A 23,594-nucleotide genomic window follows, 5' to 3' on the forward strand; every position below is an offset into this window, starting at 1 on the left:
CCGCTTTAAATGTTACTTGTTGCCGATCTGGTACACATAATGAACTTGCTATTAAATAATTGAAAACACTGTAAACAATGTTGTCGCAACTCTCTTCAATTTATTGCACGCATAAACAATCCTTGAAGGATTTTAAAATGCAAGGGGACTCCAGGCTTAACTAGAGAGCTTAAGTAAAAATGTGTCTGAAACTGCTATACATAATGTGATTCCTAATTCAGCTAAGGGTAGTCAGATTTGGTCTAGTTAGCAATAAGACTCTTCTCAATTCTGCACTGTTTCTATTACTGAACTCCATGACCAAATTCCAGATTAACAATACTTAAATGAGTGTCATTCAAACTGTGAATGTTAAAAATATTAAGTACATACAGTTTTCGCATCACACATAACAAGACGTGTTGTAAAAATAGGTATCCACCCCTCCTCTATCTGACTGTCCCATTTTCTTATAAATATACCTTAAAAATTATATAAGTTTTAGTATATCTTGTAGCATAAAAAACTGGCGCTTACAATAAGCACCTTTAACATGATACAGTAGCACAAAGAAGTGAGCATTGACCATGGTGTGACACTACTTCAACACTAAGACTTAAAAGTAGGAAAAAAAGTGCAATATTCCTGTCACATCAGCAGCCCTTGTTTCTTTAAACTTTCTGTTGTTTTTTCTTAATGCATACTATTAAGTCATAAGAATAATAGTAAGTTAAAAATACTTGGGCTATTTGTGAAAAGAATTTGTTTCAATACCAAATACACAACGCTACTGTTGGAGTGGTGTTATAAATGTTATAATAAATAAGACAATAACCATTAATGAGAAAAAAATGTGCAAACTGCTGTGCAGAAAGTTGCACAATATCAAACCCATATCTAAGTGTCATCACAATACAAAGTCAAACAATACAAAGTTTGCAGTCTACTGTTTCACAATGTGATTGATCAGTTATAAAATGCACCAACATATCACTGCACCAGAGAAGTAGAAAACTTCCTGTTCCATTACAAAGAACAGGTCCTGGAGGCTTCTTCAACCTCCACCGCTTTTAGTTCAGTTGGTGCTCGGAAGACAAATGTTTAAATCCAGAAGAAAAGAGCACAGCCCTTCATTGTATGCTTAGAAGCAAAACAAATACTCACTATGCAATCTGAAAATGTCGAACAGAAAACATATTCGTCCAAATTCACATACCTATATCACATATGGATTGATGTCTAAATCATGTGTCTGTACCTACATACATGTACAATAAGGAATAAAAACAATTACATTAAAAGCTGTCATGTAATGCTAACAAAAAGAAAAATTACCATCCTCATACCTCTTGGAGCAAACTCCAGCCTGTACATACAAGTTAGCACCTGGAGTAAATAAGTTGCTGTGACAAAAATCTCTTGCTTTACTTGTGCTGCCATCTACAGAACAATTACACAAAACCTTTTTCAAGACATTGTCTGCATGCGCTTTAACTTGTGACAACTGGTTTTACGTATCTCAATGTTGAAGATGAAAGATTTTTTTCTTGTAAAATATTACATCTGTGTTATTTTCATTGTGGGAGGTTGGTATATCAAGCTAATAAATATAGCATTATTAATATGGCTACCAAATAGCCTTTTGGTACAAACTCGGGCTACACAATTTTTTTTTCACTTCAAATGTTGTTTTTTACAGTCCATTTCTATTTTAAATTATGGTGTACATGAAACTGCTTCATTGAATTTCTATCAAATCAGCTAGAAACCCCAAGCACCTCTGCATTAGTCAACATATCTATGTCCAAAACAGAAAGAAGAATAAAAAAGGTTTCATTTTTAACACATGGAAAAAACTACTGAAGCAAGAATATAAGTGAAACAGGCACTTCTTATATGCTTAAGTAAAAACAATGAATATTACCATAAATAATTAACCTGTCTAGGATATTAAAAAGAGATTCTGAAGTATTAATTATAAGAAATAAGAATGAAAAAAAAAGAAAGTTATATATACAAATTAAATACACACAAAACCAAATGAAATCCCAAATAGCAAAAAACAAATTGCTGTCTAAACAGGAACATCACAAAGGTTTCACAAAATGTTATTTTTCTTTCCCATTCTTGTTCTTAACAAAACACAAAGCATTCATGGTTTCTACAACTTCCAGGCATATCTTAGCTATCACTATGTGCTAATATAACAACAATGAGATTCCTCAATTATTAAGGACTATGAACTGAAAGATCTAACTATTGTTATTATATGAATATTCAAGTTTAAAAACTGGTGAAATATGCAGCAACTAATGCATGTGCCTGCATGTTTTCATAAAAAAGAGATGATTCCTTACAATAATATCTATCACATGTAACAACAATCCTCATATTACAGTCTTAAACAGTGTGCAATATTACTTCACTCAAACGGAGGTTTCAAGCAAAGGGCTGTTGAATAAAATATCTGTCAACAATCCTATTTATATAAGATATATATCAATGCTGTATAAAATTAGCAAGCATTTTCAAATTTGTACTCAAATATTTTCTTTGAAACTATGTACAGCTGGAAGGAAATTTGTATGAAAAATTCACACTTCAATAACATTTTCCTCTTGGACATTTGCAAAGTCTTCATTTAAAAAGCACCAATTTGACCTTTTTACCCAAAGCTCATTTTCTGTGCTGACAATGGTAACCACCATTTTTCTTACATGACAAACGTAGTCTCTGTATTCTACAAGGTCATTTCAACCAAGGTCAGGGTCATACAAGGGCAAGGTCATCCAACTAATGTCAAGGTCACCAAAGGTCATTCACTTCATCATGAGGGAATGCTTACAGACGTCTCCTGTGTTGCCCACACACGTGCTATATGGAGCTGGGCTGGGAATAGCACACACACTGCTGCCATCTGATGGCAGCATCTGCAAACAAAAGAATTCTAGAACCACCAGACCACCACAGGGGGTGGCCATATTGCACAAGCGCTATACAGTTGTGATGTAATTAGTCTGATCATTCTTTTTCTCTGCTGTATCTGCCATATCACCCCTGTCCTCTGGCGTTGAATACTGATTGAAGTCCCTCATTTCCTGTGCGCTGTACCCACCCAGGTGGTCGTAGTATGGTGACCTGTGGAGTAGGTCACGTGCTGCCTGGTCTATCTCGGCCTGGGTCATGTCGTTGGCCTCGGCTATCTCGCGCTGTAGACATTGTGCATCGATGTAATGTTTAAGGCCTTCTTCTTCTAAAGTCTGGAAGGAAAGTTTACATACTATAAATGTAAGAAAAAATTATACAGATTGAGTTGCTTTTAACCTGTCATCTCTCACCTTCAGGACATCAAAATTTATTTCAAGAGTCATCCCCACTGAAATTCAGTACTTCATGCAGCTAATCAGAGTGAACTATCTCCATATTGGAGACCCACTACAAACAGTTTGTCTATATAAGCATCTGATTTCAACTTAACCAAAACCACCATATAGAACTTACTAAACACTGATACAATATGGACATATAACACCTCACATGGCACAACTAAACTGAAGCCGACCATGGGGAACAGATCCATTCAGCCATCAATATATATAAACATCAAACACCAAAACATTTCATAGTACTTGCGGCACACACAGTTGACAATAAAGTACCAAATAAAATGCATAATTAACAGCTGATATTGTAATCATCCCCTGTAAAAGTCTAACTCAATAATGATAAATAGATAAATAATGAATAAATAAATGAACAATGAAGACTGACATTTTTTATATTGAATATGAACTTGTGTTAACTGACTGGACTAACTTTGGACTGACCTAGTCCTCAGACCTATTAGGCTCAAGCTACCATATACAGTGAGACTTAGCCCTTGTCAATGTGCTCCTTCAGCTCTTCTGTGGCACAGTTTGTCTGTTGTGGTGCACTGGAGCAGTTTCAATCAAGGCATGCTAGCACTATACTCATTATAACCTTTCCCATCAGTAAATTCTCTATTTTTCCATTTTCTGCCCCAAATACCTTCTTCTAAATCAATTTCCACGTGAATACAGCATTACATTAATGCACTTATACAATGAGAAGATTCCTAAACAGGAACTTTGAAGTTCAGTGCAAGAATTACAAGGAAAGGCCTCAGTGCAAAATTTACAGACCTCATACAAAATAAAAATCCTCATTCACTGTTTGCATTTAAAGAATGTCTCATTTTCATTATACACCCACACCCAGGTTCCCTACCTTTATGTGCAAAAAAAACTCATTAAGCATTATTAGCTTAGCAATAAGGCTATTATTGTTTCATACAAGATATCTCCAGCCATCTCTGTGTATTTGATGTCCTGGCCACCGTCCCAGTGACAGCAGTTATGTTATTACCTTATTAAATATATCTTTCCCGCCAACTCCATACATCTTATGCTGTGGTGACCACTGCGGAGACTGTGTGGAGGGGATAGAAAGGCGGCCCTCTTCGAGGGCTTGAAAATAGGCAGCAGTCGCTTCACGGTTTGAGCTCGGGGAACTAGAGGAAGGGTCGAGTGAGGGGGCTACAAACAAAAGTGACCATTAGTAGACAATGATGTTGTTAATGTTAACAACTGTTCATATTGTGAGCACTCGGTTGTGTGACGCCATCACAGAATTAAATCACTTCAAATAGTGGAGGCTGTCAAACATCAAGCAATTCCACTCAGCATTCAGAATGTTTAAATAATATTTTTTTGTATGTGTGTGCGAAAAACCACATTAAAGTGTTATTGATTTATAAGAAAGACATTTTCCTTTAAAAAAGAGAAACATTAGCAGCAATATTTACAAAATCATGTAGTAAAAGCAAATTACATTTAGCACACTAACACAAAGCTCTTTTCATTACACAAAACAGTCAAATTAATGTAAAGACCCTTAGGATATACTTCCCAAAAACAAAGTACATTCAAAAGAATTTCTGACATACAGCAGAAACAAACATTGATTATTAACTTTAATTAATAAGAATTACACTCTGCCATTGCCATGGAAAGCCAAATCATTGCAGGAACCAATTTCACCCATATACAATCATGCCTAAGTTGTAGAAACTCAAGAAATGGTTTCCAAATTGAGGAGAAAGAAGCTGAAGCATGATGTTTCCAATATTGGTTTAAACAGAGTTTCTGATACTTAAGCACAATTGGTGAGGGCACAATAGAACTGGCTCCAGGTTGGGAGAAATAACATTTTTGGCTGTAAGTCTTTTAATGCAAATTTTCAGCATCTTTACACTTAACATGACAAACTTTTAAAATAATTCAAAGAAACAGAAATTTCATCAGATGTGAAAAATTACAAAAACATATTGAGTAAATAACAATTTTTAATGATTCTGTGAAAAATTGGTCAATTTAAAAAAATCTTTTTTTCTTCTCTGTATAAGAAGCATCAAATATCCTGAGGTTAAATACATATGAAAATTTAACTTTTCCCAGCATTGTAGCATTCTTCTACATGAACATGTTCCTACAGCCAAAAATATGCTTTTCAAAATAATGAAGGACTTATAGCTAAAAACACACAGAAGCATGAGAGGACATAAAGATCATATCTCAGTGAGTAATGGGAGAAGTGGAAGTCAATCTGAACAGACCAGACTCCTTTCTCAATTCAGGCTGCCTCCCCAAAAGAATATGTGCTCTTCATTCTTTCGATCTACATTTATCATAAAGCTGGCAATATTCAACATAAAAGAATTTGAAGTAAAAGCATTGGAAGGGATGGCTGCTCAGCATTGGCATCTTGGACATATCCCTTCCGCTTTGGCAATTACAAGTAACAAATTAAAGCAAAAAGCTTGGTGAACAATACCATAATATTGCTTTTAGGTTAGGGCTTAAACCAATGAAAAAAATTTAAACTAATGATTAACTGAAAAAAAAAAACTAAACTCTTTTTGGCGAAATCACAGTACATTTAACCGGAGAGGGGAAATTTCAGCACAAGCCAAGGTACGCGAGGCAAAGGAGATATTCTAAAGAGGAGACAGACTGCCAGAGTGTTGAGATACTATGAGCAAGGTCCATCCAGGAGTGGTTAAGTTACCTGTGGGGAGGGAAGACTGATGACTAGCATAACCTGGAGAAGGTGGTGGGGGCTGTGGCTGCATCCTGGGGGTTGATGATTGCCGTGGAATCTCCAGGGGACCGCTGCGACCTTCAGGACTTATACCTGCTACCGCCATGGCCTAATGAAAAATACAGTTCAACCCAATTTTCAAAGCACTTGCAATTTAAAAAAAAAAAAAATCTCCCATCTTTTTTGTTTAGTGACCATTTTCGAAGTTGTCACAAGCATAAATGTACAACTTTTGAAGAATTTTAATTTCTGTCAATATCAATAATGAATTAGGCTGTTAAGTTGAAATCATTTTCATGAAATGCAACATAAATTGAAAAATTCTGTTGCATTATACTAAACCTAAAATATTTCTATTTGCAAATTAATACATAAATCAGCTACCCGATTTCCATTTGAAAGTCTCTGCTCCAGGTAAATTTTACCTGACATTTTGTGTGTTTAAACAGTTCATTTTCTACAAAAATCTGGTCAAAACAACTTTATTTCCTTTTGAATTTATTATTATTATTTTTTTTTTTTTTGGCATAAAATGTCAAACTGTCCATGACCATTGCCTTGCTCCAGCAAGTAGTTGGTTACCTGTGACTGTGTTAATTTGAGTGGCTCAGCAATCTTCCTGTGCATCAAGGGATTCTCGTCACTGTCCTGTTTCCCAATGCATGCCAGCTTGAAAGAGGCGCCTCTACGACTGAGTTTTCGGGGAGGAGGTGGGGAGGGTGGGGAGTGTTGTTCTCGTTCAATATCACTATCCTCCTGAGGCAAGCTGAATTAGTAGCAGGTGTTATCCAGTGAGTAAAAGGGTTAAAATACCAAGCCCCCCCTTTCCTGTAAATCAACGGCTTTGGCCAGCTGTTACTGCTATTAATATGTTATTATCATAAATACATGTTAGGCTATCAATGTATATAGAGACTTGGAAAAAACCACTATTACACCATGAGATTAATGGTTGATCTTTTGCCTAGGCACAAGAGCAAATCTGGGGAGGGGGAGACGTCTGAGAAGACTGGAGAGATAGCATGAACTATTGCTAACAATGGTCCCTAATGAGCAAGAAGTTTAAAAAATGCTATCTTTAAAATTTTGCAAGCTTGACTGCCTGTTTTGTGTTTGTGTCAAACCATAAATATGACAGACACAAGCAAAAGGTATTCATACTGCATACGCAAATCAGTACACTGCTAGTGAACATTTCTATGAAGACAGCTAGAAAAATCAAGTTATAATATCACCACATTTTCAACACAGCTCCAGAGAATACAAGTAAATGAAATTACTTTGAAATATTTCTTCTTTACATACTTCTACAACCATATAATGCCTATCATACACATATCTTATTCAATGTATTTAGATGTCCACTTTAATTACTTTCCCAACCGAGTCCACTGTGCAGAATCTTCAAAATGTGTTTCAAAACAAATAAATGTTTAAGAAAATATTGTCAATTAATTTGATTTAAATTTAGCAAGAAATCACCACAGGGAAAAATGTAGTAAAAAGAAACATTCGCCTTGGATGTTTAAGGCTGATTACAACATGTCATAAAGTGGCAGCCAAAAATAAAACAAGATTCTAAAATAATTATGAAGTCACCATCAATTTTGTTATCTAAGGGGGCCAATCAGGGTTGAAAACATTTCCCTTTAAAACTGCCACCATAAGCAACGTGTATAAATCTAGTACATAATCAACATAGCTTGAGCACCTGTGAGTGACAGAAAGACTGCCAAGAATCATCTTCATATGGTGTCTCATTCATGTGACATTATAACACATGCCTCTGTATGGTCAGACCAACTGATTGTTATGTGTGCAAGTGCAAAAGTATTTCATTTTTTTTTTTACATGCACTGCAAAAAAATAAAAAATAAAAAATTGTGCAATGAGTAAAATAACAACCCAGTACTAAAATCTTCAGATTCCTAAACTGATGTTATTCCTTGGTCTTTATCATACAAAAGCATGTCTGTAATAAAAAGCAAAGAGTGCTCACCCCAAAACCACAGTGTGTTAGCGCAGAGAGGAAAGTTAATGGTTACTCACTCTCGGTAAACAAAAGGACCCTGTTTACGTGTTAGTGGCAGAATCCTGGGTGAAGAAGATGAGGTACGCTCCTCATTGCCAAAAGCTTGCAATGGAATGTGCTCAGCAGACCCAGAGCCGGAGCCACGGTGAGCTTCCAGCCGTGACGGTACAGGTGGAATAAAAGTATTTGAGTAATGTGGCACCTCAAGAGATAGGTTTGACAGTGGAGGATCCCGCTGTCCAAGCATAGGGTCGGTCTCAACATGATAGAGGGAGCTAAAGCAAGAAAGAGAAGATCTAAGTCAAGGGTTAGAGGTCAAGACCCCTGGTGAGGTAGTCATGCTCATTCTTGGCTAAGTCATTTACAAGCAAGAAATAAAAATGTACCTCTTCACTTCATATTTAGATAAAAACTTTTCTTTCCCTATATATGTTTGGATAAAAAAATCTAAAATCAGACAGAGTATGCTTTTATTATTAGAAAATATGAGCATTTTCTCTGCTGCTATCTGTTTAAAAATAATCTGAATGACTGACTGACTTTTTACACACCTTTTTAGTCATTCAAATCAAGTTTCCCCATGACCATGACTACCCTTTGTAATAGCATAAACTTCCAATCACATATAGGGCTTAATAATAAGTTATCATTAGTAATATATGTATGAGGTATAGAACGTTGCACAACCAATTACACATAAAACCCTTTACGATTATTTTACAAGCAGTGACACTGACAAGTAAATGTTGAGTTCAAAGAAAAGTCGTATTTCTTTGATGAAGTTATTTGCCAAGCAGTTAGTTGAAATAAATGTCTGCCTTTCAGGGTTTTTGGAAAAGTGCATTCCAGTCATTGGAAGTGTTCGCGTCATACTCCTCATTCTCCGCCTCCAGGCTAAGGGAAAGAGAAGGACAGGCTACAGCTATGTCAGGATATAACAATCAAATAAAAAGAAAACAAAATACCTTCCAGTAAATGGATAGAAACTAGTCGGATCACTTCAAAAACACATTGTTCCACTGTCTACATGGTTAGACTATAAGTGTATTATAAGCATGGTGCTATGTGTGTATATGTGCTTGCATATGTATGTGTATATGTATCCTCATGTGTGCAGTTACATGTACTGGGTATATAAAGGTGACTGGCCATTCCTGTAAAAACACGTAATGATTCATTAAAGCAAGCTTTACAGTGAGAGTGCTATCTGTTATGGAATAACTAATCAGCATGGGTCAGCAAATTAAAAAAAAACAACATCAAATCTGCAATTCTTTTAAAAATGGAGAGATGCCAAAGCTGTTAAGACATCTGTTGAAACCTGCACACAAGTCACTTGACCCAAGTCATCCAATGTCGAGGTCGTAACTTACCCAGTGCTTGATAAGTTAATCGGTGAGGATGGCGACCGCCTGTCGTGAGCTGGTTGTGGCGAATGGTTGACATTATTATGATGATCCACATTGAGATGATTGGTGGAAGGAACAGGTGACGGCTGCGGTGATGGGCCGCCATTGCTGTATGAATGCTGAGGGGACAAAGTCAAATGGGGCACAGGCGTCACATTAAGTGAATTTGTTGGCGATACTTTTGGATGAGGTTGCGTGGAGTTGACTTGCAGGGAGTTGCTTCTGGGTTTTGACCCAAAGGCTGACATCACTGTGCCAAATAAGCTATGATTTCTCTGAAAGATAAAAATATGAAAATAATCAGTCCAGAAAAAATTACTCTTGGTGGTATCCATTCAGATTCCCTTTACATAAAAATTACAACAAAGATTTTAAACCAGGAAGTTTACAGATGCTTTTCAGCAATATTTACAAGCAAGCAGCATGTACACATTTCTATAAATTTAACTGATTTATAAAACACTCAAACCTGTACCAAAGAGAGTTGAAAAGACTAATAAGATGTTGATTTTCTTTGTAAATTACACCAAACTACACCATATTTTCAAAAAATCTTTGCAGTTAAGAAAGAATGGAGGTAAGGACCCCCTCTTTTATCCATCTCTTTTTGCTATTTTGTATCCCAAAGTGTTAGTGCATAAGGCTGACATAACCACGTTTGAAATTTATGAATAAGCAACATTATTCAAACACACTTGAAAAATAACCACTTGAAAAATTCTACATGTGTTTATAAACTAAGCAAGATTTTAAAAACATCAATGCCATCAACAGCTGAAAAGGAAAGAAATAAAAATTCAGACTAAAATGGCGATTAGAAAGTTTTCTAAGAAACTGTTTTTAAGACTTTTACAGAATTTATTGTCACAAATATGAAATATCTATCTTAACATTTCGTCCCCTGTAAACTTACTTCCATTTCTGAACCAGGACTATGCATTAACTGAATCAAATGTAAAAAAGTAATAATAACGCATGCATGTAATATTAAATATATTAGAACTGTTATAACCAATCTAATACACCAGGCAACTTTATTTTTGAAAACTAGTAACTTTCTTTGTTTCTGAAAACTGGCATATCTTAGCATTATCAAAACATTAAATTGTCAATGATGATTCTTTTGTTCTCATGATACGTATCTTTTATTTTAACAATTTTGCTTGACTGTTAAGTTCCAAATAGGTAGAAGAATGCATCCAAGAAGAAGAAAAAGTACATCACAAAATTATAAGGAAACCCTGCCACACCAATGACCAGATTTCAACACTGAATGACCAACCATAAGTGACTGTAACAGCATATTAGTAAGAATAGCAGAATTCTAATTATAATACCATTATATTTCTAAAATCACAATGAAATGAACTCATTGTGACAACTGTCAAACTCAGGGATGAAACTGCCATTTAGTGAAAAAGTCAGAAAATATGGCGTGGAGTCAGGGGGCGCTAGAGCAAAGATAATTTTGGCTTTTAAATCAGAAATCCATTAATAATTTTTTGAAAAATCTTACTCTGTGCATAGGTAATTCTTCTTGAGTGGGAAACTCGTCCTCTTCTAGATTCCCAGAGATAGCGCGGCGGATCTCTGGGCCCAGGTCATGCACTGCTCGCAGACCAGCCTGGAACACAGCCATCACAATATATTATATTACGACAACAACTTAACAGTTACTGTAACAGAACAGTAGTGCAATTGTTTCAATATTTACTTATATGATGCCCAACATACACACACAAAAAATGCAGATATTAAAAAAACAATTAAAATAAAAATAAAAACATGCATAATTGGCATTATCAATATTCATAAAAGACATTCAAAAGTGCATTTATGGCAATAAAATATAAAGATTTTATTTTTACTGTTTGTTTTTCTATAATTTTATGATAATCAATCCTGTAGGAATAAAACAAAGGTTAGTTTACAAGCACCACAGTGACTATATTTGATGTTAAATTTCTGCGTGCTAGATTTCTGAAGCAAAGCCAAAACTCAATGAATGATAATAATGTATGCATTGCTTAAGCAGTGAAATAAAAGAACCAGGGCTCAGAATTAGCTCTGACTGATAAGAAAAAAAATTAAAACACTGATATTATTAAATATTTCAAAAAGAAAATCATTTCAATGACAATAAAATGACCGTGGGGGTCCATGAGCTCCTGCCAGATGATAACAAATCAATGACCTTGAGAGGTATGTTCAGGTATCCCATGCCTCTTTTCATGGAAGAGTTCCACATTTGTCTTTCAGAGAGGACTGCAAGTTGGAGATTTAATCTTAAATTAAAGATCTCCGCTTTTTTATTCCTGTTCCAATAATTTAATGTTTCTTCAAAACACCTAATCATGCTTGAAACACAGCTCCAAGTTCTTCATGTGACGTAATATTGGGATTTTTGGGGCAAAAACATAATTTTCGGTTTTCTGATTTTTTCAGGCACCTGGACAGCTATAAACATGCTTTTAATGGTATAATTACAATTGAACAAAGTACTTCAAAAGGGGTTCAGGGATTTTTCTTTAAAGACTTACTGTTGATCTTATCTATAAAAACGCAATTTTTAGCCCCCCTTAACTTTGGCAGTTGCACCTCACCCACTTCTGGAATTAAATATTTTAACAAGCCTGTGACATGGACTGACAGATGTGGAGGAGGCTGCCTCCATAGCTCCTGCACCAGTGTGGCAGGAACTAAAAAGATGCTAGTATTAGGTAACTTGTATGAGTTTGAAATCAAAAATATTACAAAACAATTTAGTGTGTGCACATGTATTTGAAAGTTGTTGGAAATATCTCTTTTTAAGTAACCATCAGCAATTTCTGTGAACTTCCAATTGTCACAGTCCAATCGGAAAAGTTGTAAAAAATGAACCTAACTCACAGGGTCTATAACAAAAATGTACAAAGCATATAGAATATACCACTTATAATGAAAAAAGTAAGTTTTTTTTAATTGACCAATTGTAAAAAAGCATAACAAACAATTGACAATGTGTAAATTAATCCCATTCTCATTTGTTTCCATTAAAAAAATAACCACCTAAAACAAATTAAACAAATGGCATGGCTGACAACACTAAACCAGCACAGGATACAGTCACATATATATAATTATATAACCACAGCCAGTGAATTCATTTACCTTGGTCTGAGTCTATACATGATGTAAACATGGGATTGGTTTAGGAAGAGCAAAGAGAAAGGAAACAAACTACTGGGATGTGTAAAACATACTCCTTTATAATAATACACACTCACTGTAACATATCTAGTGATCAGAGGACACTGGGAGCACCCAGTTGAAAAAGTTTTTTAAGTAAATGCAAACATACTGAGCTACAAGAGAATGAATGAAATGGTTGGAAAGTTTTGAGCGAGACCCAGTGTATGTGTGTGTGTGTGTGTGTGTGTGTGTGTGTGTGTGTGTATGAGTGTGCTCATTTGTGGGCGCACGTGTGCGTCAGGTTGAATTGGCCAAATGGACAAAGCTGGTGAGCATGTTAATCTTACACTGACAAACTTTTGGCACATATTGAGTCAAATTTTCACATATAATCAAAAAGAACAAGAAATATGGAAACCCTCCTACACTTTTTCTGGGTCAGTCTGAAAACTTTTCAATCACCCCTGAAACACTGGGTTGACTTTCCTGCCCAAACCTGCCTGAGTGGATTATCAATTTATGGAAAGCTTTTGAAATCCCTTTAAGGATATTGTCACCCTTCATCCAAAATTCCTTACTTACTGCCTTACATACATTCTTTTGGGTAATAAATAAATCTTCAGTGTTCAGTGACTAAATTAATTAACATTTACACATATGTCATCTTACGGGTGACGTCAAAATTGTGACTTTGGGGTAAAAACTGAAAAATCGGTTTCTCAAATTTCTCTTTTACCTGAGCACCCACGATCCCCGTCTCAACGCCAACTTAATAATATTATTTAGTACTCCAAAACCCTGCCAGCAATTTTTCCTAAATGTCTTAGTTCAAAATTTATTGTTGATAAAGCAAAATAATGTCTTTGTTTCATGAAAATCTGTAATTAGGAGCTCATAACTCCATAACAAAAACATTAACTGGTTAACTCTACCGATTTTCGTGATAAAATCTTATTCAGGAAAGAAGTTACGCCCAGACCGATTGCTGTCTCACCTCTAAATAGAAAGGTGTTAAATTGATGATTAAAGCTTTGAGTTGCCTATACTTATACATTGCAATGAAAAATGTAAAGGCTGATATTTTATATTTTCAAGGGTGTTTTTTATTGTTTTAAATCAGCACAAAGATAGATGCATTATTGAATAATAAGATGCAATAAAAACTAATTTTCAGTATCTGGATAATAATAAAGGGTTACAATAACCTTAAATAACTTTTAGAAGGGCAATATCAGGTGATGGGAAATAAAGAAAGAAATAGCCGATGACTACAATTTATCTATTTAATGAGTGATAGAAGTGCCAAAATCAACCTGATATGTCACTGCAAACCAAAGTGATTGTGTTATCTGTATTCATATATCAATGTGCATGCACACATACACACAAACACATATACCCGCATATTACGTATTCACCAACCACATAATCCGTTTGTCCTATTCTCTGTGCAAAAATAACCCTTGTTGTGTCATGAGTTACAGGATAATCTAAAGGAGGCATAAAAGTCCAGGTTACCTGTAAGGCAGATGTATGTTCGTGCCCTAAGTTTTGCATCTTGGCAAGCTGTTCCTTCCGCTTCTTGAAGCGGCGGAAGTAATCCTGGATGAGGAAAGTTGCATAGAATTTGCCCACAGTCACATCGTCATCCCCTGCAAAGAATTATTCACAAAAAAATTACAAATATATATATATCCACATGAAACAAAAGTATCACTCGATAAATCAATTTGCAAATAATAATCAGAGGTGAGTCTAAGATGAGAGTTCCCAATGCTATGCCTTCCATTATCAAATTTGAAAGAAATTGATTCATCAGGTTTCTAAAAAAAAGGAAAAAAAAAATCACCGCACTGTAGCAATATAGATATATGTGGCCTATGATTTGTCCTATCTCAACAGCTATCTACTCTACAACTGGCTTGTCTTTCATCATTGTATTCTCCATCAAATGTACTTAGTGTTACTCACTTCCTGCAGGTGGCACCACTTGGTCCAGTAACTTTGGACTCGTTCTTTTCCATATCTTCTTTATCACAGAACGCAACTCTTCATTGGCAGAGTCTATATTACCTGAAGAGTGTACAAGGGCATTGTTGCATGTTTATCAAGTGAATACATTATCTGGTGAGAATCAACAGTATATATGATACACTAGAATTCGGGTGAAGTTAGTTTTACTTTTGATGATAAGTAGTTAAAAAGCATACTGAAAAATGCAACCACAGAAAATAAACCGATGAGAGTGCATCTGCCTGCATCCTCTTTCAGCTATTACAAGCCAGGCAGGCTACATATAAAATTAAATATATGTGCCTGTTCAACTTCAACAATAAGAAATAACCCTAAATAATCTAGAATTTTGAAATATTGCTTAAACTCTTCAACTTTTACCTCTAAAGATACTAACCTGTAGTGTATATGCCTAAAGAGGTCCTAACTAGGGCAAATAAAGTTGCATTGAACATCACAGTACCATCACTATTTAGAGGCATGTTCATGGAAACCAGTCTCTGGAAAACAAAACAACAAGCTTTGACATGCACGTCTCCATTTCAGTCTCTACGTCCACACATATGCTGAGAGTGACAGTTCAACTGAGAGCTCAAAAACGAGTTCACAAAGGAACAGTTTGGACTTTTCTTGATTAAGGTATAGGTGTTGAAAATTTCAGGAAAATTTGGTATATAATAAAAGTCTAATGCTCATTTTGTACCTATAAAAATATTTCCTAGTTACTTATACTCAAAAGCCAGCCATATATGTGATGTCGACCTAAAAATTAATCCATAAAACTCCTCAAAAACATAAACATTCTCTCCAAGACTTACTTTACATGCCACTCTATGTGGGCAGAGTTTACCAAATCCCAGAGGAGGAGAGATTTTTCTTAGTAAAGTCACAACATCTAAGTGTTTTATTCTGCCCCTGGAAAGAAGTTGGAACAACAAGGCATGGTGAACAGTTTATCAATAAAACAACAACATTTACAGGTACAAATAACATTCTGTTTTAGGTACTTTTCTTCAAAATGCGCATCTACACCTTTAATTACATAAAAATTGCAAATCAAGAGTATCTTGTCTACATTTCTTTCTCATTCTCCAATTTTTTTCAATCAAATCAGTATACATGTAAATTTTAAAACATGATTCGTTATGAAATATGCTACAAATAATATATCTTGTGTCAAACTGAGGTGTTTTAATTTAACCTAAATCAATTTAAAACTTTCAAAACAAACAATTCCTTCTGGTAAAATGTCAGTGCTTTTAACTTAATATTATTGACAGTTGAATACAGTATATATACATAAACATATATGTAAATAATGAAAGTACCATAAGTTAAAATAAGCATTTTTACATAACATGCTTCTTTCATATACTGTAAATTACAGCTTTGGAGGAGCAGAGGGCACCTCCTTAACACGCACCACCAGCCAATCTTTAAAGTCAGCTAATATTCAAGAAAAGAAGATCAGTCCAATGTACATGTATACAAGAGGCCTGTGGAAATGAATGTTCAAACTAAAAATTCAGGACAATTTGGACGAATCAAATAAAACCAAAATGCATGAGATGTTATGTATGAAAAACAATAGTTTGAAGTTTACCAACAATATAAAACTTGCCAAATGACCTTGGAAATTCAAGAAAATTTCAAGTTTAAGGTCAAGTTTCAAATCCCATTATTGTTCTTATGATTTAATTTCAGACAAAATCTAAATGTTAAAGTTAACATACTTCAAGTTTATGCAATCCCTTAACCACTGAATTCTCAAAAGAAAAAAAGGCAAGGATATATGTTACTGATGATTTAGGGTAATCAAAGATGGCCATTTCTTCTCAACTTTGGTGTGACACAGATATAAGAAAATTTATTTAAATTCACAAAAATTAACTACTATTTCAGGTGACAGGCAACCAGTTGATGATGAGGTTTAAGGAGCGTGTGCTTTGATGTTCTCACCTCCAGCTCTGCAAGCTGGTGGAAAATAAAAACACTGAGCACTTTCCGCACCGTTTATAACTTCCCACAGGAACATAAACATTAGAATTATAGTAAGATATTGAAAACATTTCTTCTTTGAAACTTATGAAATCTTTAAATTAAGAGAGTAAATGTATATCGTCTCGTAATCACTCCTTCTGTATCACAACAGCAGTACCAAAAATAAGACAACTTTATTGCAACCTTGATTTATACTTCAAATAACCATGCTAAAATCATTCAAGAAAAAAATTCTAAATAAATAAAATGTCACAACATCACAATCTGTAAAATTATCAAAAATTCTCCATGGAGGTATTTCTAAAAATGATACATTATGACAAAACCTCTGTATACATGTATGAATGTCTCCACTCAAACTTTATCACAGGGATTTCATATAAATCTTCAGACATTAGTGCATATGATGTATATAACTGCATTATACTAAAGTAAATATCTCAACAGGTATTTAAATTTATATTATTAGTAATCCAAACTACCCAAATATATGAGTATTATTGGTGGAGAAATATTTCCCGGAGTATTTTGTTAAAAGCTAAAACAACTACACAGGCCACATGAACTAGGCACACATAACAAGGTAAGATTATTAATAACATAAAACCCTGATAATATCACCCTTTAGAAACCACTTGTTGCGAGATAACTTGATTTATGAATTTACTTTCTACAGTTTCTAATTGCAATGATCAGTTGGTTTTATTGTAGTCTAATTTGTCAAATTTGCTTTAAATCAACATATCAAAATAATTAATGATTATAAATTTTAATATTTTTTTTTCTCATCCAGATTCAATCACCCAGAAAACAATTAGTAGACTTGATCTGGTGTGCAGTTTTGCTCTTGGATCCCACCACTCCCCCAAACTCTGTTCTATCTTATAGTTTGTAAATCCATAAACCAAGTCATGAAAACTGGAAACCCAATACTCTCTTTTGTACAGCTTACAGGATGCTTGTTGAAACATTTTACATCGAACTAAATAAAGAAAAAAATCAAGGTTGCATGTTTGCAGATATAAATCAAAAATCAAACTCAAGTGTCCAATGTTAAGACATTATACAAGTGACCAGCACAATCTTGGTAACAATTTAACAATTTAGAACAGTGCTGATGATCAACATAAAAAGTCACCAAGCTACAAAACAAGCTTCAACATGGCATCCATGGCTGTCAGAGAGGTCCACTCCTTACCATCAGCAGACCTGGACTACATGCCACTCAAATAAAGAAATACTTGGTAGAATTATCCTCAAAAATTATTGCTTTCTGTATTGCATTACCCCCATTCTTAAAAGTTTTTCAGTGGGTTGTAACATACTCACATCAATGATTTCAAATATCCTTTCCATTTTTTCATATCAAGTATATGAAATATGATGAAAATACCATAATGAACTGAAGACTGATTCAAAAGCATCATCAAAATTAAGAGGATAATTCTCAAAGTATTTCTTATAAAAACTCTCAATCCAGCGTTTCCAAACACCCCACCCCCCTCTCCGCGCCAACAATTCCCTAAACTTACTTAGCATCGGGGTCATACTCTGACCATAGCTGTACAAAGTCAACTAAATGGTGCGGCCCAAGGATTGACCAATCTCGTGTCAAGTAATCAAAGTTGTCCATAATTACCGCCACAAACAAGTTCAATATCTGTAGGGAGAGAAATTGGTGAATAAAGCCAACCACACTAAAACAGAACAAAACGTACAATACAACACTGTGGTGATCCAGTTGAGGCTGGGCTCTAGTCTACTACGCACTACGTAGCAACGGGTCTGGCGTCAGCGCGTCACTGGGTCTGGCTGGCAGAGAAACACTAGAGAATCGCACACAAGAGGGAAGGAAGCACTAGTCATGGCCTTGACCTTGACCTAGTTGTCTGCATACACAGAGGGAGGGGTAAAGCTCCAGTCTAACATGGGGACAGTTTGTGGCAATATGAAGTTGCAAGTGTATACATGAAGTGAGCCACGGAGCATGTTAATAGCAATAAGGTTTGGTTGGTTGGTTGGTTAAAAGTTTGAGATTGTCACCTGTTTTAGAACTGGCATAGCAAGAAGCAAAGATTTTTATAGCCATGACCAGAACAGTTTAAACAACAGGCCAAATATAATAGGTGGGTGGGGGTGGGGGTGGGGGGTGGGGGGGGGGGGGGAGGAGTCAGAAGTTTGCATTTTCTCAGTGTCTTCCTCCGCTGCCTGCCCCAGCATCTCACTTCCCGCCAGACCAGCCAGCTCTTGAATTCATCCACTTACTTTGCATCAGGGTCATACTCAGACCACAAGCGAACAAACTCGTCTAAATGATGCGGCCCAAGGATGGACCAATCCCGAGTCAGGTAATCAAAGTTGTCCATGATAACAGCCACAAAGAGGTTAATGATCTATGAGAAAAACGAGCCAGGAAAGAAAAAGAAAAAACAGCAACTGTTTAAACAATTTGCAATCATTCACCTGCAGTGATTAATAGGCATTAGCAAGCATTAATTGTTAAAATATAAGCTGCACTGTTAAGCAGGCATGTCAAACAATAAGCAAGGCTCAAACTAGCATATAAATCAAGCATTTTGCCAAATGCCTCCCTTGGCAATAATAAACTATTAACTCTTAAATATCTTCTATCATTTTTGGTTTAATGATAATCTACAACTAGTACACGAAATACTATCATCTTGTAAGTTCAAAGAGTTGTTTGGCAAAAAAAAAAAATGTATGTTAGATAGAGCCAAGCTAGTCTTCTTTTTCAGGTGTATCAACACGAGAAAAACTTTGGGAAAAAAGCTAACTGATTTCCATTACAAAAATGATCAATAATTTGTGAACATTTTGTAGAAGCAACTGTATGAGGAAGAAAATCAGATCTCAGAGGAAGCCAGAGAGCCAATCAGTTAGAACTTGGAAATGAAACACTTCATGGGTACTTTCATTTGTTTTCAATATTTCTATTTTCCTTTCAAACTGGAATGCCTGTTCTCATTTTCATAAGATTTGTAATTTTTCCATAGGCATTCAAGTAGCTATCAATGCTAAAAACTTACTTTTTTACTAAAATTAAAATGGCATCTTAAAAAAGTCCTAAAAATACATTTACTCAGAGAGCTTAAAGTGAGCCACTAAAATGTCGAGAATTGTTGTAAAGACCCCTAAACAAATTATATTTTTCTGTTATCTGTTCCATGAATTGTTTCCTTATAAAAGTTAATAAAATAAGTTAATAATAATGATGAAAGTTAAAGAAGCAAATTATCTTAGTTATAAGTGAATTGAAAAGCAGTAAATAATAATATCAATGGACAGAAAATTGTGAAGATATTAAGGTAGTATGGTTATTTAAAAAGAAAATTTCAAATATAGTTCTTCGGTTACAGTTCAATTGAAAGAAATTTTATCAAATGAATTGATAGAATCAGTGGATATTAAAATAATTGTAATGAAATGAAAGAAATGAACTGCTAATGACAGAGTAAACTTTTTACTGAAAACAGTAATGGAATGAATTATGTAAACAAATGGCTCTTTCTTAAAATCTGAGATCCCTTATCAGATTGATTAAATCAATGAAAAGAAGAGAAATAAATTTGAATTGTTTTACAATACAAAAAGAATAATTTAAATGCAAACAACAAACTCATAGCAGTGCTTTAAAAGTGATTAAAACATATTTTCAATATGTAAATTCATGAAAGTGGCACAAAAAATTACATAAATGACAGTAACTATTTTACAATCAAATATTCAATAAAGCAAGGTTTCAAATAGTTTGTAAAACATAGCATGACATTCATGCCCACTTGACATTCATTTATGCTCAGCTGAAACATCAATTCATACTGTAAAATCATTTCAGCCAATCACAAGCTTTTCTCACATTTTCCCAGCATGCAATTCACTTCACGTCAGTGCTACAAGCTCAAATATTACAAGCTCTATGCAGGAACAATAAAAACATTCCCAGGGCAAATATGATAAATTCAAGGAGGGAAGTAAGATGTGCAACCATTTATTGAAACATTCCAAAAGGAAAAGGGAATTTTTCAAAATTGTAGATGAAATCAAACAATATTTACCTGTATTTTGTGATAATTTTGAGACATGAATTTTGAAAATGTTCATTCCCAGTAGGCAATGAACGAAAAATTAATTGAATTTTTGCTGAACTGATGGATGTGATCAAAATATTCCACCTCTTTCCCCCACTGAATAATACCCACAACTGAAACATGAAGTGAACGCAAAATTAAGTCAAGTTCTGGTATTCTTCAGTGGGAAAAATCAGCTGGTTCTGCTTCCTAAAGACGAGCAAATGATGTGAGTTTGCTTCTCAGTTTGAATATATATATATATATATGGGAGAATAAATAGTGTACAGAACTTTCATATTTTCAATATTATTTTTCCAGTGTGCATTTTTTGTTTGTTTATTTGCTTTTCAACTACATCTGAATCATATTCTTATATTAGACTGAAACTCTATTGACTGTGAAGTATTTATCATCATCACTGTTTTTATCTTAGCCTCCTGGATTTTTTTTTCAAAGTGAGTTTTAACACATTTAAGAACAAACACCCAGTAAAATTTTGCACAAATACTTTGGTGCATGTATATTCATTTAGTTTTTTTTACATTTAAATTAAAATTTCTTACATATTTTTTTCAGAAATTAAGGTTTCTTAAGTATTTCCCTACTAGTTATAAAAGCAAAAGGAGAGTGATTTCGAAACTTTTCAAAGATCTGCTGCAAACAATGAACAGAAATATCCACTTAATTTTGTAAAGTTCAAAGTACTATCATTTAAGAATTTCAATTTAGATGTGGTGCACATTGCAACCAGAAGACAAATACTTTGTTTTTTAATAATGACTAAATCAAGTGTTAGTGCAATAGCCAATGCCAGATGAATGCCATGGTGGAAGAGACAGCATTTTTTTTCATTTCCTAATAAAAACTGCTACTCTAGTTATTTTGGAAGCAGAACAAGCTGTGTTGAGATGCGTTCCCTCCCTTCCTGCACTCTGAGCTTTCTCTACTAGGCCTACAATACTGCATCCCACACTCTGCCGTTACAACACCGAGGACCTCTCCGCGGAACACTTCTTAAGCAGGGCCATCAGGTCAGACAGGAGACTTTATAAACTTTTCATAACTTGAATTGGGGTAGAACTATTTAAACAGTCCTTCCAAAATAATTTTCCTTTTCTTAAATGTTGACCTACATTTGAGTACAATATTTAATATCAAGAGTATTCTTTCTGTAAGCTCAATAAACTCATGACTGCCCAGGGATACATGAGCAGCCCTTGCACAAAATCCTATCCTAAAGTTTAATGACTACTATTACATGACAGTCAAAGAAATATGGTTACTCACTGAAGCTTATGAATAACAAGTTCTACTGATTCAAAAGATAAAAAGAGCATGTCAGTAACATTTCTCTCCCTGCTCTTTTTGTCATTTTAATTTTTAATTAATTATTAAAATATAAACCAATGAAAAAACTTTATCATTCTTTAGATAATCACCTAAAACCTAAAAAATTTTAGCACTAATAATAAGTCCAAAAAGCAGCCAAACAATTTGAAATCTACAAGAATATGGAAAAATTAAATTTGACATAATAAAAAATTTTGTCTTAATTTTTGAGTCATCATGCTGCATTTAATAGCCATTATTTCTTCAAATCTCATGGATTTCAAGATATTATAGATATAATCTGGACCCAACTGAGTGACCTCGACCCTCTCAGACAGTTAATACCACAGTGAGTTCTCGGCAGTTGCAAGGCTACTGGTTTGTGCGGATACTTGCCAACTCACCAAGAATGAGCACAGAATGTAGAACGAGATGAAATATACATATGCAAAATCGCTGCCACAACTCTCTTTATCCTGTGAGTCTGATGCTGGATCACAGGCGACATCTTCTGTGCTGATGCACCCTAACATGACATCCTGCCATGCCTCCCCTGTTGCTGACCTGGAATATGAAAAAAATATATATATATGTATAAATATATACTTTTGTATCATTGTTCTTATATTTTTTACTTTAATTATCACAAAATAATGACAAAAGAAAAAATAGATTTTAACAAAAAAAAAAAAAAATTATCAGTCTTTGAACATCTTGTTCCAAGGCAATTTACCACATTTTCAGATATTAACCTGTACTTTCACAACTAATTAAAGTACATAAAAAAAGCTTTCATTCAAATTGAAGAACAATGGTTTTTATGTCAAAGAACTTGACAAGTTCACCACAAATATCTGGTGTATAAACTGAATGCTACCACATAAGGCTGCGTTCACATGAAAAATCTATTTTCTAAAAATCTAAAAATCTATTCGCGGCATCTTGTGATCATGGTCTGTGCCCTGAATACCCCGCAGCATAATTACTGGCAGCGCAGAGAATTAATAACAGCTTTGGAAGGAACTGGCTCGTGCTGCTCGTAATTACGCCGTGGGGTATTCAGGGCACAGACCGTGACCACAAGATACCGCAAATAGATTTTTAGATTTTTAGAAAATTGATTTTTCATGTGAATGCAGCCTAAGATAATCCAGAGGTCACTATTTCACTGTTACTTCCCACATGACATCTAGCATACTAACTGCCCAATAAACTGCCGCACAACAATAATCCACCCTCTATCCCCTCTCCATGCTGAGGCAAGTTTACATTTAAGATAGATCGACCCTTCCCAGCCAGCCATCTGATATTATTCCTCTGTTTTTCATAGTCACATATCATAGCCAGCCAAGGACAAGGCAGAAAAAAAAGGTCACATTCAGAAGGACCAACCTATCTTCAATGTGAACACATCACCACATAGCCACATGGTAACTATATCCCAGTGTA

At 34.8% G+C, this 23,594-nt stretch overlaps 1 protein-coding gene across 27 annotated transcripts in view; it reads right to left on the reverse strand.

The window, feature by feature from the left end:
• Positions 1–80: 80 nt before the first annotated feature.
• LOC106176729 (muscle calcium channel subunit alpha-1) overlaps positions 81–23,594 on the reverse strand; it is a 148,665-nt gene continuing 125,151 nt past the window's right edge. For 16 of the 27 annotated variants that reach the window (XM_087014903.1, XM_087014902.1, XM_087014899.1 and 13 more), the window contains 13 exons: positions 22,550–22,709; positions 18,258–18,385; positions 15,543–15,639; positions 15,122–15,224; positions 14,683–14,784; positions 14,230–14,363; positions 11,057–11,164; positions 9,505–9,815; positions 8,149–8,406; positions 6,682–6,865; positions 6,067–6,208; positions 4,366–4,535; positions 81–3,239 (listed from right to left, as the gene is read on the reverse strand). In XM_087014903.1, the coding sequence (XP_086871029.1) occupies positions 2,973–3,239; positions 4,366–4,535; positions 6,067–6,208; positions 6,682–6,865; positions 8,149–8,406; positions 9,505–9,815; positions 11,057–11,164; positions 14,230–14,363; positions 14,683–14,784; positions 15,122–15,224; positions 15,543–15,639; positions 18,258–18,385; positions 22,550–22,709 (2,164 nt within the window). In that variant the 3' untranslated portion in view covers positions 81–2,972. The other 11 variants (XM_087014907.1, XM_087014908.1, XM_087014909.1 and 8 more) reach the window with 5 other exon arrangements.

This window comes from Lingula anatina, chromosome 6, assembly GCF_051362555.1.
Source record: "Lingula anatina isolate TDL-2025a chromosome 6, LinAna3.0, whole genome shotgun sequence".
NCBI lineage: Eukaryota > Metazoa > Brachiopoda > Lingulata > Lingulida > Lingulidae > Lingula > Lingula anatina.